At 33.7% G+C, this 14,863-nt stretch overlaps 1 protein-coding gene across 2 annotated transcripts in view; it reads right to left on the bottom strand.

Annotated features, from left to right (window-relative positions):
- The window catches only part of LOC150110586 (DNA (cytosine-5)-methyltransferase PliMCI-like), a 678,915-nt gene that overhangs the window by 612,014 nt on the left and 52,038 nt on the right, over positions 1 to 14,863 (bottom strand). For both annotated transcript variants that reach the window (XM_090399829.1, XM_090399828.1), the window contains exon 5: positions 6,321 to 6,413. In XM_090399829.1, the coding sequence (XP_090255955.1) occupies positions 6,321 to 6,413 (93 nt within the window). The remainder of the gene's footprint in view (positions 1 to 6,320; positions 6,414 to 14,863) is intronic.

Here is a 14,863-nt window from a genome sequence, read left to right as displayed (position 1 = left end):
CAAGATGACTGAAACCGGGAATATTGAATATATAAGAAAAATCTGGTCAAACCATTTTAAGACTATCTTCCACCAAGGAAACAAAACTACAATGCCAACAATAGAAGAAAATAATGATCACCCAAAAATTTTACAAGAAGAAGTTAGATACGCAATAAAACAGATGAAAAACAATAAAGCACCAGGCATTGGTACTATCCCTACTGAACAGTGGTCATATGGAGGCAGCATATCAATAGAATATTTAACAACCCTATTCAATAAAATACTACAAACAGGAGAGATCCCAGATGACTGGAGAACTGGAAAGATCATCCCAATATACAAGAAAGGAGACAAAAGAGACTGCAGAAATTACTGACCAATCAATTTACTCCCTCACACCTATAAAATATTCATAAGAATTATACAAAATAGATTAAAAAACACCTATGAAGAAATGATAGGCATAGAACAAGCTGGTTTCCGAGGAAACTATTCAACAATAGACCAAATTTTCACATTGCACCAACTAGCAGAACTCAGCTGGGAAGACCATAAAGAACTATATTGTTGTTTTGTGGACTTTAAACAAGCTTTCGATAACATCAATAGAGAAATCCTTCTCAAAATTCTACTAGAAAAAGCAATAGACAAATATATAATACAGTTTCTGATAAAATATTACTCTAAGACAAATGCAATAATTAAAAAGGACACACTCACAACAGAACCAATAGAGATCCAAAAAGGAGTAATGCAAGGATGCCCATTATCCACATGCCTATTCGACATATATATAGAAGAAGTTGTAAAGAAAGCAATAGGCAATGAGCCTGGAATCAATGTCAACGGTTTAAACATAAATAATATCAAATATGCAGATGATCTCGTTCTTCTTGCAAGAACCCCAAATGAACTACAAAAGTTGATCAACAAGCTAAATGAAACCTGTAAAACATATGACATGACAATAAATATATAAAAGACAAAAGTGATGAAAATAGGGAGGAACAGAACTACCATCTCAGCCACCCTAAACGGAGAACAATTAGAACAAGTAGGCAACTTCATATACCTTGCATCAAAACTAACAGAAACAATAGATGAACTCAAAACAATCAAACACAGAATAGCGAAAGGATGGACCACCATGGGAAAATTACAGAAAATCTGGAAAACAAACAAGATATCTAAGCAAGCCAAAATCAAATTATATGAAGCAATAATTATACCAACAGTCATCTACGGAGCAGAAGCGTGGACAATTAAAAAAAAAAAGAGAGGAGAAAAAACTGCTGGCATTTGAAATTAAATGCTTAAGAAAAATAAATAGAACAAGTTGGATAGAAAAGAAAACAAACATCACAGTCAGACAAGAACTATTGTATAAAAAGACAATAATAGAAAAAATTAGAAAACAACAACTGAGATGGTTTGGACACACTGTATGCATGGATGCAGACAGACTTCCTAACGTCCTAATCAATACTTTTCCAACTGAAAAAAGAAGACCTGGAAGACCAAGAATTATCTGGCTGAAATTAATGAAGAACATCTCGGGATGCAGAACATACAAGGAACTTTTTCGAACAGCAAAGAATGGAGAAGACTGGAAGATCCTGCTCAAAAGAAGACTCAACCCGTCTTAGACCGAAGAGAAGAAGAAGAAGAAGAAGAAGAAATCGTATACAACATTTTTTAAAATTTTTCTCTGGGGTTCAGTGCGCTACTTCTAATCATGCAATGCACCATATGTTGACCACCCCTGATGTAGGGTGTAGATTTATTTTAGGCCTTGGATCCAGTATTTTGTAGTATTATAATTTTATTTAAAGTGTATATATTGCTTTAGTTTTATTAAATGTGTATTTTTTTTTGTTTGTTTTTGGTCTTGAGTCAGTGATTTTCTGGATTCTAGAAGAAAAAGTTAAAAGTCATTGCACCAATCAGAATTGAACCCTATCATAACACTTGGAATAAAAAAAAAACAATCTTTATAATCTCATAACAAAGGGCGATTGATATCTCATTACAATACTGTCATTAAAGAAGGGATCGCACCAAAAGAGAGCTTAACAAGCTCTGTTCAGGAGAAGAAAAAAAAATCCTATCAAGCAAACACATTCTTAATGACTACAATCTAAAAATCATTAAACATTATTCACCAAATTCTACAGAAAATGATGACTTCCATGGGGTTCCTATCCCATAGGAATGCAGCTTTCAGACATGAAACTTCTGAGCATGTATCCTGCATCCTTAAGAAATTTTAACATTTAGACACATACGAACCTATATACCTAATCAGCCTACTTTTGTCATCTCCTAAAGGTAAAATCATTTTGCTGCTTCTACCTGGCATCTATCAAATTCCATATAACTACAACTTACCCTATTTCAGACAAATGGGCTGATCTGTTTAAAGATATATTTCAGAATACCAATCTTATATACACTTGATGTTTAATCAGTATGTATGTTAATGACAAGGTCCTAATAATTATGGAGAATCAGGGAATGTCAGAAAGAGTTCTTTTTTTTTCTATTTTAAAAAGTAAAAATCTTTCAATTTTTATTGACAAAGTTTGATTTATCAAATTGTGCCAATAAAAATGCACTTTTATACATTAAGAATGAATTCAGCCACAAAACAAGATATAATCATTCAATCATATTGGAGACTTAACGGAGTGAAACAGCAATAAGAAAGGATTCAAAATATTATTCAATTCTTCTAATATTTAATTTTAATTTAATTTTTCTAAAATAAAAAAAACACAGGGGAAAAAAAAAAAAAAAAAAAAAAAAACATGGTCCAGTCACACAAGTAAACTATAATAATAATTCAAATACAATGCCCTCTTGTCTACTTGGAATTTTTAAGGATCAATTTACAAGCATTTATTCACAACCAACCAGGAACATACATGTGCATTATTGCTTTGCTAAAACACCATCATCATCAAATTCCTGTCATGTACCCTCAGGGGTGTACAGGATATGATAGAACTACATGAAAAAAATTACATCATTACTAACTTCCTATCCACAATTTTCCTCCAAATCAGTCTGTTACTTGTCAAGACTCCAACATTATCAGATCTCATATTTCTATCGTCTAAGGCACTTTGTACCGTATCAATCCACCTATATCTTGGTGTACCTCTGGGTCATTTTGCTGCCAACCTGGCTGAGAACACTTGTTTTGCTAATCTTTCTTCGCCCCTTCTGTTTAGGTGACTATACCACCTGAGATTAGCTCTGCTCACGCATTCCTGGATGCTGACAATGTCAAGTTCTTTCCTAATATCCTCGTTTTTAATATGATATTGCCATGGATGCCATCTGTTCATGCCTATAATCTTTCTCAGGACCCTCATATCTGTGGTCTCTAGTCTTTGGTCAAGTGTTTTACTTCTGACCCAGCTCTCAGATCCATAAGTTAAAACTGGTTTGAACACTGTCTTGTATACAGCTAATTTAGTGTTCCGACTAATTTCTCTCTTATTCCATATGAATTTATTCAATTGACTTCCCACCATACCAGCTTTGCTGATTCTGTTGTCTATTTCTATATTTAATTTACCATCTTCAGAAAAAATCGTGCCTAAGTAGCTGAAATGTTTTACTTGTTCCACAGGTTCTCCATTCACAACACAGTTGACATTTTCAATGATTCTGCCTATTTTCATAAATCTATCACAACAGCTATTCAATTTAGTCAGAGAATCTTGCAGACTGGTAGTGGATTTATTTAGAAGTATAACATCGTCAGCATAGAGCAAAGAGCTGACATTAACATCTCCAATTTTGATATCAAGTTTAATACCACTTTCCTTCATAATGTGATCCATATAGATAACGAATAACAGAGGGGATAATGTACATCCTTGTCTCACACCAGATTTAACATTAAACCATCTTCCTGTACTTCCTTCAATTCTAACTGCTGACTTACAACTCAAATAAAGACTAAGTATTGCTTGATATAATGCCCCATTCACACCATATAACTGCAGCGTATTGAATAGCTTCTCTCTTGGCACCTTGTCATATGCCTTTTCCAAATCGACAAAACTCAAATAGAGATCTTTGTTATATTCCCATGTTTTCTCGACTATTTGTCATAAAGTGAAGATCTGATCCTGACAGCCTCTATTAGGCCTGAATCCAGCTTGTTCTTCACCAAGCTTTGCTTCCAAGTTTCTTCTCAACCGTTTCTCAAGTATACTTGCATAGATCTTGCCAGGAACACTTAGTAGGGTAATACCTCTGTAATTCTCACATTCAATTTTATTTCCCTTTTTATATATGGGTACTATGAGAGCTCTACTCCAATCATCAGGAATTCGTCCGTCTGTCTCGGCTTTTTGAACTATGCAATGCAGCCACTGTAAGACTCTTATACCACCATACTTCAGCATTTCTGGTCGAATATCATATACTCCTGCTGCCTTTCCACATTTCAAGCCTTTGATGGCTTTTTCTACTTCAAGTATGGATATGTATTTCTGACTGCATGCCTGGGCAGTGTTTTTTACCACTGTGCTGTCATCATTGCTTGTTTCATTTAGCAGTTTTTCCAAGTAATTACTCCATACTTCAAGGATATCTTTTTCTCCCGTTTTCATGTCACCTTTATCATCTCTAATTCCTATTACAGCACTCTTTCTTCCATTTCTAAGGCTTCTTCAACAACCTCCAGAATATTTTGCCACCTTCTTGATATTTATTTTCTATATTCTTGCCAAAGTCCTCCCATGACTTTTGTTTAGCTAGTTTTACCCAGTGTTTAGCTGTTTTACATTTGTCTCTGTATTCTCTAAGAGCACAAGCCAACTTATTTGACAGGAACTTTTGATATGCTTTCTTCTTTTCCTTCACAGCCTCTTTAACTTCCTGTGTCCACCAGGCAGTTCTGATTTTTTTATCCTTGCAGACAACCTCACCACATGCCTCTCTGGCAGAATCAACACATGCAATGTAAATCTTCCTTATTATGATTAAGTTCAAAATAGCAATCTAGTTGTAAATATACTGTTATTTTTAAACCTTAAATTACTATTTATTTACTTATTTATTATTTTTTTTTCAATATTTATTTAAAACCATTCATATCTCCAACATTTCAGATGACTCCTTTTAGAAAATGTAGCCAAAAAATCATTTTAATCTTATTTTATCTTACACACTATCTTTATATCTAATGTCTAAATTTGAAATCAATCATATGGTTTTATTATTGGTTTTTATTTGACTACTCATCTGATTACCCAAGGTAAGAATTTAAACATTCATTTAAAAAAAAAAATGTATCAAAGAGATAATGCATGCAAAAAGGGGGGAGGGGGGGACTAGAAAGTTCCGATTAATACTTTGAACAAAAATGAAACTAAAGCAACTGATATAACCACAAGAAAGAACAGACGAGGATATATGCCGGCCTAGTTGGCCGAGTGGTTAGCGTATCCGCTCTCCAGCCAAAAGGCCGCGGATTCGAATCCCGCCATAATGATAGATGTTTGTGATTGTCTGTGAAAATACTAGTGATGGTGGTCTGGGTAGATGGCATTGGTGTAGATGATAAAGGTAGATGTAGTTGGTGGAGACGGAAACTTGTAGAGTAGATTCCCTCCCTCGTGAGTCTTTGGACTCCCTGGAGGTGTTACATAATAATAAGAATATATCATGTTGGAGGCTTAATGAAATATATACAGCTCGGAAATATTCCATTAAGCCTCCAACATGATGTCTTCATGGCACCTAAGCCTCAACACACGGATACGAGGATATATGAACATAACTTATCTTCATAACTCTGGTACTAGTATGGTTTTTTCTTGTGGTTAAATCACTTGTTTTAATTATTAAATTATGGCAACTACTATCTTTTTACATTAGACGTCAGGCCAGAAGAATAAGCAGTTGATCAAATCATTGGGAATAAAGAATTAAGAATAAACTAATTATTCTTAACATGATAGTAATCTCCATAATTAATCAAAATAAATCCATCTAAATTAGTGCTGAAAATTCTAGTATATGAAAATATAATTCTGATTCAACCCTAATTAAATTTAGGATTATGTAGTAAATAAACTCAAATTTATATTCTATTGCTTTGACTTTCCATAATAGCCATATGCTCAGCTCATCTTTTTCAGGGTAATCCTTAATTTGATATAGAAATCAAATACCATCATTTTTATAACAAAATGATAAAAAAAGGAGAAAATATTTGTTTAAAAAAGTTTTTTAACCAAAACAAAACAAAAGAAATAGTGTGAATAAATTATTCAAATTTTAAACAAAATTATTATGGACAAACATTCACTTACTTTTCAGCAGATCCATTTTTCATTTTTTTCCCTTCTGAGTGCATATCAGCCAATCCATTTAAATTATTCTCTATCTCCCTCTTCCGTTTCCCACTTAAAAAAAAAAGAAATTCATGTTAGTGTCAATATACAATATGATTTAAAATTTTGATATCCCAGAAATTTAATATATGATAATAATTTAATGTTTTACTTTTTTTTTTCTGAATGCCTAATCAGTTATCTCGATAATACTGAGTCTAAGCTATTTTCACGGCAGCAGATAAAGTAAAAGCGTGATGTAAGTACACAATATGATAATAAGTACAAGCACCAATATTCAATTCAAAAGGAAAAAAACAAATCTACAGATCAAGCTAACTTTGTGCCTTTTAAGTAATGCAATACCAAGGGAACAAACTATGCTCAAAAAATATGACAAGTGTAATTCCTAAATAAAAGTACTAATTAATGCAGATACAGTCCATCACTAGACAAGCTCATTCTACAAGCCAATAATCTGTGATTGTTCACAGAACCAGCAAATGGCAAACTAACAGCTCATCACTATCATCAATCATGGAAATAAGCCAAACATTAAGCTGAATACAAGTTTCTGTGGTTTAACAGTTCTGCAGAAAGCTTCTGGTATTGAGACCACATGCTGTTAGAAAAATAATGAGTTTAATAAAATAAACAAATATAAACCTCAAAGTTTTGTAAGTGGTCAAACTTGCATCATCAGGAGTATTAGCAAGTTATATGCAAAAAAGAAAAAAATAATAAAAACAATTAATTACACATATTAGATGTTATCAGAACTTTACAATTGGTACATACAAATAAGTAACCAGAATAAAAAACATTAAATTAAATGTTACATATGTCAACAAAACAATGCTGGTTGTTGCTATCACATTCTGTAGTATACTAAGATTGATTTTTGTTACATTGTATGGGGATCCTTAGCATTTGAGACTTCTTTGAACTTTCTTATTCAAGGATACTTTGCCAAGTTTAAGGTCAGGGAATCTCATTCATCTATAACTGGCCAAACGGAATATCTTTTTTTTTTTTGTGTGTGTGTATTTTTGGTGCTCTATAAATTCTTGGGACTAATAGATGTTTAAATAATAAAGATTTTTTATTTATTTATTTCTTTTATTCTTCTGGCCAATTAAGTAATTTTTTTGATTAAATCTTTAGTTTTATTATGTGTATGCCATGTGGGATCAGAGTCTAAGGCCAAGTAAGTGTCAGAATCTTCTAATATGGTGTTCATTTTAACTATATAGTCAACTGTGTTCATAACAACTGCTGATTTCCTTTGTCTGGTTTACTATGTTACTATGTTTATTACTATTTTTTATCTTGTCGTAATTCTTTAAGAACGGTTAACTCCAATTATGGTATGTTTCCAGGCGGTAATTTAGTACTGAGTAATTAAGCTGAAATTTGAATGAAAATGAGGTCTGCAGAGTCTCCTGGAAGATAGCATATCAATGTACACAATTATATGTGAATTTCAATGTATACACTATAATGTACACTTTTGGAATGTTCTCTGGGGATAAGGCAAAATTCCTCTAAGATATTATTTTTGGTGCCAGATAAGACTTTGAAAGAAATATTAATGATAATTTTTTAATGTCTAGATGTTTTTCTTTTTCTTTTTGAAGCAAGTCAAATTTTTTAATCAAATTACATTTCTTTTATTGGAAACAGCAGTAGCTTTGTTGGATATAAGTCTATCAATAATACCACTAATTCCTTAACACTTTAAATTGTTTTAAACTCAAGTATCACTATTAAGAAGTGATACAGAGACAATACAAATCAAATCAATAATCTAATAATTAAACTTAAAAGATAATATAATAATAAATAAAAACTGAGTGTTCAGCTGAACTGGCTATTTCTTTGACCAAGGTGCTTAATATGAGTCTCAGAACAGGAAAGATTCTGCACGAATGAAAACAATGTATGGTAATTCCATTACACAAGGGTGATGCAGTGATGCAATGACTGATGTATCCAACTATCAACCAATTTGTATCTCAGGAGTGGTGGTGAAGATTTTGGAAAAATTTGTCAGGGCTCGAATTCAGAAATGGGTTGATAGTGAACTCTACTTTGCAACGAGCAACATGGATTTACTAAGAGAAGGTCATGTTTTAGTAACTTGCTCACATTCTATAACAATTTTACCAGTGAACTAGACAAGGGAAATGGATAAACTATGATACTTTTGGATTTTGCTAAGGCTTTTGACAGAATACAACATTCATAAGTTGGAGAATATGGGTTTGGATTAAAGAATATTAGCATGGATAAGAGGATGGCTAACTGACAGATATCAAAAAGTGGTATGTGGGGGGATGTGAGTTGGCAAGATTTAAGGTAACTAGTGGTGTACAACAAGGATCAGTGCTTGGTCCACTGTTATTCAATCTATACATTAATAATATTCGGAAGGATCTGACAAGCGACATACAGCTATTTGCTGATCATACAGGTAAAGTAATCAGGAATGTTACTGATATGCAGTACTTGCAGAATGATTTGATTAGGCTGGAATTGTGGGCATGGGAAAATGGATGTCAGTTCAATGTCAATAAATGTAAAGTCATTCACTTCGGTGTGATTAGATATCCAATGTCATATTATATTGGTGGGATTATGCTTGAAAAAACTGATGAGGCTAGGGATCTTGGGGTGTTAGTAAAAGGAAGTTGAAGTTCAGGAGCCACGTTGCAAAAATTGCAAATACAACTCAAAAGATAATTATAATGCTGAAATGAACGTTCACATGTAAAGATAAGGATGTTGTAAAGAGAATTGTCTCTATAAAGATTATTTCTATACTCCAAGTGTTTAGAATTTACACAAGGGTTTGATTCCGATTGGTGCAATGAGTTTTAACTGTTTCTTTTAGAATCTGGAAAATCACTGACTCAAGACCAAATACAAAAAACATACATATTTAATAAAACTAAAACAATATATACACTTTAAATAAAATTATATAACTACAAAATACTGGATCCAAGGCCTTCTAAAGTCAATCTACACTTTAGAGATTTTCTTATCCAAAAAACATTAAAATTACTGGATTTCTATTATACATTCTATTACTGGATTGTTTAATATATACTTAATCATGTCTACCACACTAAACACCTTGTTTTACAATAACAAAATGTTCATAGTTTCTTTGTTAGGGCCTTTTCTGAAAATATAAAATTTTCTTCTTCTTTTCAATAGGATCCTGTCTTATCTCCCTTATGTAGCACACAATATTCCTCTTGTCTCATTGAAGTATAAATATTTCTTACCTCTTGCAGTTCTATTTGACACACAATATACTAATTTTTGTACCAGAGGAAAAACGTTTCTTCTACTACTTCATAAACAAAGTATCTAAATTGAGCTAATTCAGTCATCTTTTCCAGCAGACATAGAAAATAGACCTAGCATCCTCAAGACAAATGATACTTTCCAATCGGTGTTTCTGCAATCATTCAATTAGAAAATTGACTGCGATATCTTTTATTTACTAAATACTTGTTGGCAGTCTCAGCTCCTCCAGTTTAAAGACTCACAGTTCTATGATTCCTTTTCGGAATCTTCTATTAATATTCTTCTGACTATCATGTAAAACTTAAACTTACTAAGAACAAAATTTCTCCAGTCTGCGTTCTAAAAAACTTCCATTAGCTATCTCTCTCTCTCTCGTATTCCTCATTACCCCGATATCAAATGCTCCCTGTCAGTTGTCAATCACCAATCACACTCCTCGGCGAGCATGTGCACTCCATATAAATGCCAAGCAAGAAGTTATGTATAATGGCTGACACGAGAATATCATTATAAAACACAAGATTTGATCATTTTAAACTACAATAAAAAATTTTAAGTGACACAACTATCAAAATCTAGTAAGTGCATCAATTTTTCAAATGCTTTACATGTTATGAAACCAAATCTAATAATATACAAACGATTTGTAAAAATATTCATAATTTTAAATTATGATTGCAATGTCATTTTGCCTCCTTACAAGGACTTGATAAGACTTTACTTGGACTACTGTGCGCACGTCTGGTCTCCTGGTTTCAGGTGTGATTCTGATATATTGGAGAGTGTTAAAAATGATATCAGAATTATGGAATACTGATTATGAAGTCAGATTGAGAATTTGTAGACTGCAGACACTTGTAAACAAGCGAAAGAAAGAGGCGATAATATGATTGAGACTCACAAAGTTCTGAAAAGGGTCTACAGGATGTCAACTGATGGAATTTTTCAATTTAGGGAGAGTGGGAAAAGGACAAGAGGGCATCCTTGGAAGTTGAGAATGAATGCCGCTAAGAAGCAGATGAAGGCTAGATTTTTCTCTTATAGGGTGGTGCATGATTAGAATGGATTTCCATCAGATGTTGTGAGTGCAGGCAGTGTGAATGAATTCAAGAATAAATATGATAGTTGGAGTGTGTATTATGTGGCTTCCCTTGATGAGTCCCTGACTCCATGGAGGTCTCTCTTAATAATAATAAGCCAGAATGTTCATCAGTTTATAAGCCTAGACTGGACTTCTACTCTCCGATCAATAGGCCATGAGTTCAAATCTCACTGCAGGCAAGGATGTTTATAAATGTCTTTATGTAGCAGATGAATTCCATCATAGCACTGCAGGTGTACCTTACTTAAGAGGCCAGAAGTGCCTTAAAAAAGTTCCATGATGTACAACATAATTCCAGAATACAGAATCTATAAGGGTTCATGGATGTTGATGAGGATATTATACGAGGGTGGTCTGAAAAGTTCTCGGCCTCGACCATAGATGGCAAACTATTGGGAAGATTTTTTTTTTCTAAGTTGGTACATCTGTCAATAAGCATCCATGTGAATTTGCAAGTCATTCTATCAAGTACTTTATTTTATACAGCTGTCTGTATCCCTTAAAATGGATAAAATTGAGTATCGTGCAGTTACAAAATTCTTTGTAAAAGAAGGTTTAACGACAAAAGAAATTCGTTCAAAGTTTATAAAAGTTTATGAGCACTCTTCTCCTTCGTTTTCGATAATTAAGAAATGGGCTGCTGAGTTTAAATGTAGCCATACCTTGAAGATGATCCACGAAGGACATCCAAAAAGTGTAACACCACCAGAAATCATTGATCAAGTGCACGATATGGTATTGAATCACTAGTGAGTCAAAGTGCATGAAATTGATGAGACAATAGGCATTTCAAAAGAACGTGTAGGATATATTTTGCATGAAGAATTGCAAATGAAAAAGCTTTGTGCAAGATGGGTGCCGCACTTGCTCACAGCAGATTAAAAACGCACTCGCATGAAACTTTCTGAACAGTGCTTGGGGTGTTTTAACAAAAATAAAACTGATTTTGTTCGTTGATTTATTACTATGGATGAGCCATGGATTCACCATTACACACCAGAATCCAAACAGCAGTTAAAACAGTGAACAAAAGCCAGTTATTCAGCACCAAGGACAAAGTCAGTTCCATCAGCAGGAAAGGTCATGGCATCGGTGTTTGGGACTAAAGGCATTTTGTTTATTAATTATCTTGGAAAGGTAAAACAATAACCACAGAGTATTATTCCGATCTTTTAACCAGACTAGATGAAAAAATTCCTGTGGGCAGGTGCATTGGGCAGGACAATGCACCTGCCCACAAAGGTGTTTTGGCTATGGGAAAATTAAGGGATCTGCACTATGAATTTTGGAACATTCACCCTATTCCCCAGATTTGGCTCCCTCTGACTTTTATCTCTTCCAAACTAAAACTCTTCTTCGCTGGTTTGCATTTTTCTTCGAATCAAGAGGTGATTGCAACTGACAGAGGGATATTTTGTAGATCTTATGAGAACCACAACAGGGACAGGATAATGGTGCTGTAGCATTGCTGGAATAAATGTATTAGTCTTAAGGGAGATTATGTTGAAAAATAAAAATAATTTTGAAATTATAAATTCGTTTTTTCATTGTTAAGCCGAGAACTTTTCAGACCACACCTCGTAGATTCATCTTCTTTATCAACAACTGTTCCAAAAGAAGCTGTTAGGTAAGGCAGATCAATGCTTTATATTTCTCAAACCAATACACACCAAATTCTTTCTTCATAAATAATGTTCCAGTTCAGATTTTTGTTTTTCTAAATCTTCTCTTATCTGGACTCCCCAACTTTTTTTTTGGATCCTTCTTAATTTTCATTTCATACATTCTTCTTGGTATTCTTTCTAAATTCATTCTCATTATATGTCCAAATTGTATCCAGCTCACAAGCACTTCTTCCACAAGTCTCAAACACATTCCTCACGTTCAAGTTTCTTATTCTATTTGACCTTGTTTTTACCAATACTGTCCTTAAAACTTTCATTTTCATTGCTGGTATTATAATTATGTCTCTTTTTTGTAAGTCTCCGTGTCTCTGCTGCTCAAGACAAAATGGGCAAAAAGTAACTTTTGTTAATCAAAGCTTGCAGACCTCACTGTCCCAAAGTAGACAACTTAAACTGTTGTCTACTTTGAGACAGTGAGGTCTCCATGTCTTTGGTCAAAAGCTTTGGTCCAGTGAAATCTTCCCTCAATACATCCTGATTGAAACTCCCATCACTAGAAAGTACATTTCCCAAATATTTAAGTTGTCGTTACTCTTCAAGACTTGCCCACTGAGTATAATGCCATTAACTTTTACATTTTCTCTATGCTTTAGAATTATGATCTCACTCTTCTGGTTATTAAATATAACCCATGTCATACTACTGTTCTGCCTGTCCAGTTTGTACTGTAGCTCTTCTTCTGAATGTGTACAAATCACCACATCATCTGCAAACACAGCTGTTTACCATATCTTGAACAATGTTCATTACTACACGAACAGCAATGGAGATAAGAACACTTCCATGTTGCAGTCCATTGTCAAGTGTAAGTTGCACTGAGTGACTAAATTTAGTCTTCATATAGCTTCACTCTTAGATTTAACAACACAGATATTCTTGTTTTGTATCGGCTGTCCAACGTACAAGTTATCAAGATTCTTATCTAACCTTCTCTGCCCTCACATAGGCCACTCAGTCTCTTCAATCAAAAATTCTAATGAGTTTCACACAAAAATTAAAGACATTCAACTATCAGAAACTGACTTGTTAATCAGCTTCGACATTGTCTCCCTCTATACTAACATTCCCCATAAAGAAACAATAGAATTACCAACTCAAAAATTTCCATCTGATATAGTTGAATTGTTCAAGTTTGTTATTGCATCAGGTTACTTCACCTGGAAAGGTCAAATTTACAAGCAAGAGGAAGGAACAGCAATGGGATCTCCTTTATCACCAAACCTAGCAAATTTGTTTCTAGAACACCTTGAGGAAAAAATATTCCCTTTTGAACCCAAACCAAAAATTTGGCTAAGATATGTCGATGACGTATTTGCAGTATGGAATCATCCCGAACCTGAATTACAACTGTTTCTAGATAAAATTAACCTTCTTCATCATCGCATCAACTTTACGTTAGAAAAATAATCTCCACAGGGTATCTCTTTTTTGGATTTACACATCAAAAGAAAAGAAGACGGTTCCATCGCCACTTCCGTCTTTCGCAAGCCTACATTCTCAGGTAGCTACATTCACAATTCTTCTGCTCATCATCCATCTCAGAAATTTGGCATTATTAAATCACTAGTTTCCAGAGCACACAAATTCTGCTCCTCTGAAGAATCTTAAATCAGGAATTAGAAGTTATCAAAAATACAGCCATCCTAAATGGATATAATCCCAAAACAACTCAAAAAATCATCAGTCACTTCTGCATACATCAAACCAGACAGGAAGAAGTGCATAGGATTCCCATACCTTACATTAAAGGCATCTCAGAACGTCTTTCTAAAATTATGAAGAAATACAATTTTGCCACTACTTACAAACCTATCAACCAAATTTACAACTTATTACCTTCTCCTAAGGACAAATTCTCACCCTTGATGTTACCTGGTGTTTATGAGATTCCATGCTCATGCAAATTATCTTACCTTGGACAGACAGGTAGGTCTGTTCAGAAACGCATCTCGGAACATCAAGACCACATTCGTCTTCTTAAACCGCAGAAATCTGGCCTCTCTCAACACGGAATTGAATATCAAAACCATACGATCCATTGGGAAAAGGCTAAACTTTTACATAGATCTATATTTAAACATGAACGTTTATACAAAGAAAGTTCTGAAGCCCTACTACACAGACCAAACCTAAACCCCAATGACGTTCTTACTATTCCTAAAGTATGGGAAATTATCATACAAAACCGTGTTAAATAATTAACGTTTTTTTTTTTTTTTTTTTGTACTACTTTAGCACGTTATGCACGTTTTCATGAGATTCTATTGTAATCATGCGCCCTAACTGTATGTTATTCCTAATTTTTGTTTAAATACTGTACTGATGATGTCCTAAGATATTTAGGATGAAATATTTACAATTAAATAATTTTCACTGTGGTTTATACGTGTGTTTCTTCTAAATATAATATGATGTTG

This window comes from Typopeltis vanoorti, chromosome 1, assembly GCF_054136105.1.
Source record: "Typopeltis vanoorti isolate ZY-2024b chromosome 1, IOZ_Tvanoo_1.0, whole genome shotgun sequence".
NCBI lineage: Eukaryota > Metazoa > Arthropoda > Arachnida > Uropygi > Thelyphonidae > Typopeltis > Typopeltis vanoorti.
This window is presented reverse-complemented; position numbering and strand designations above follow the sequence as displayed.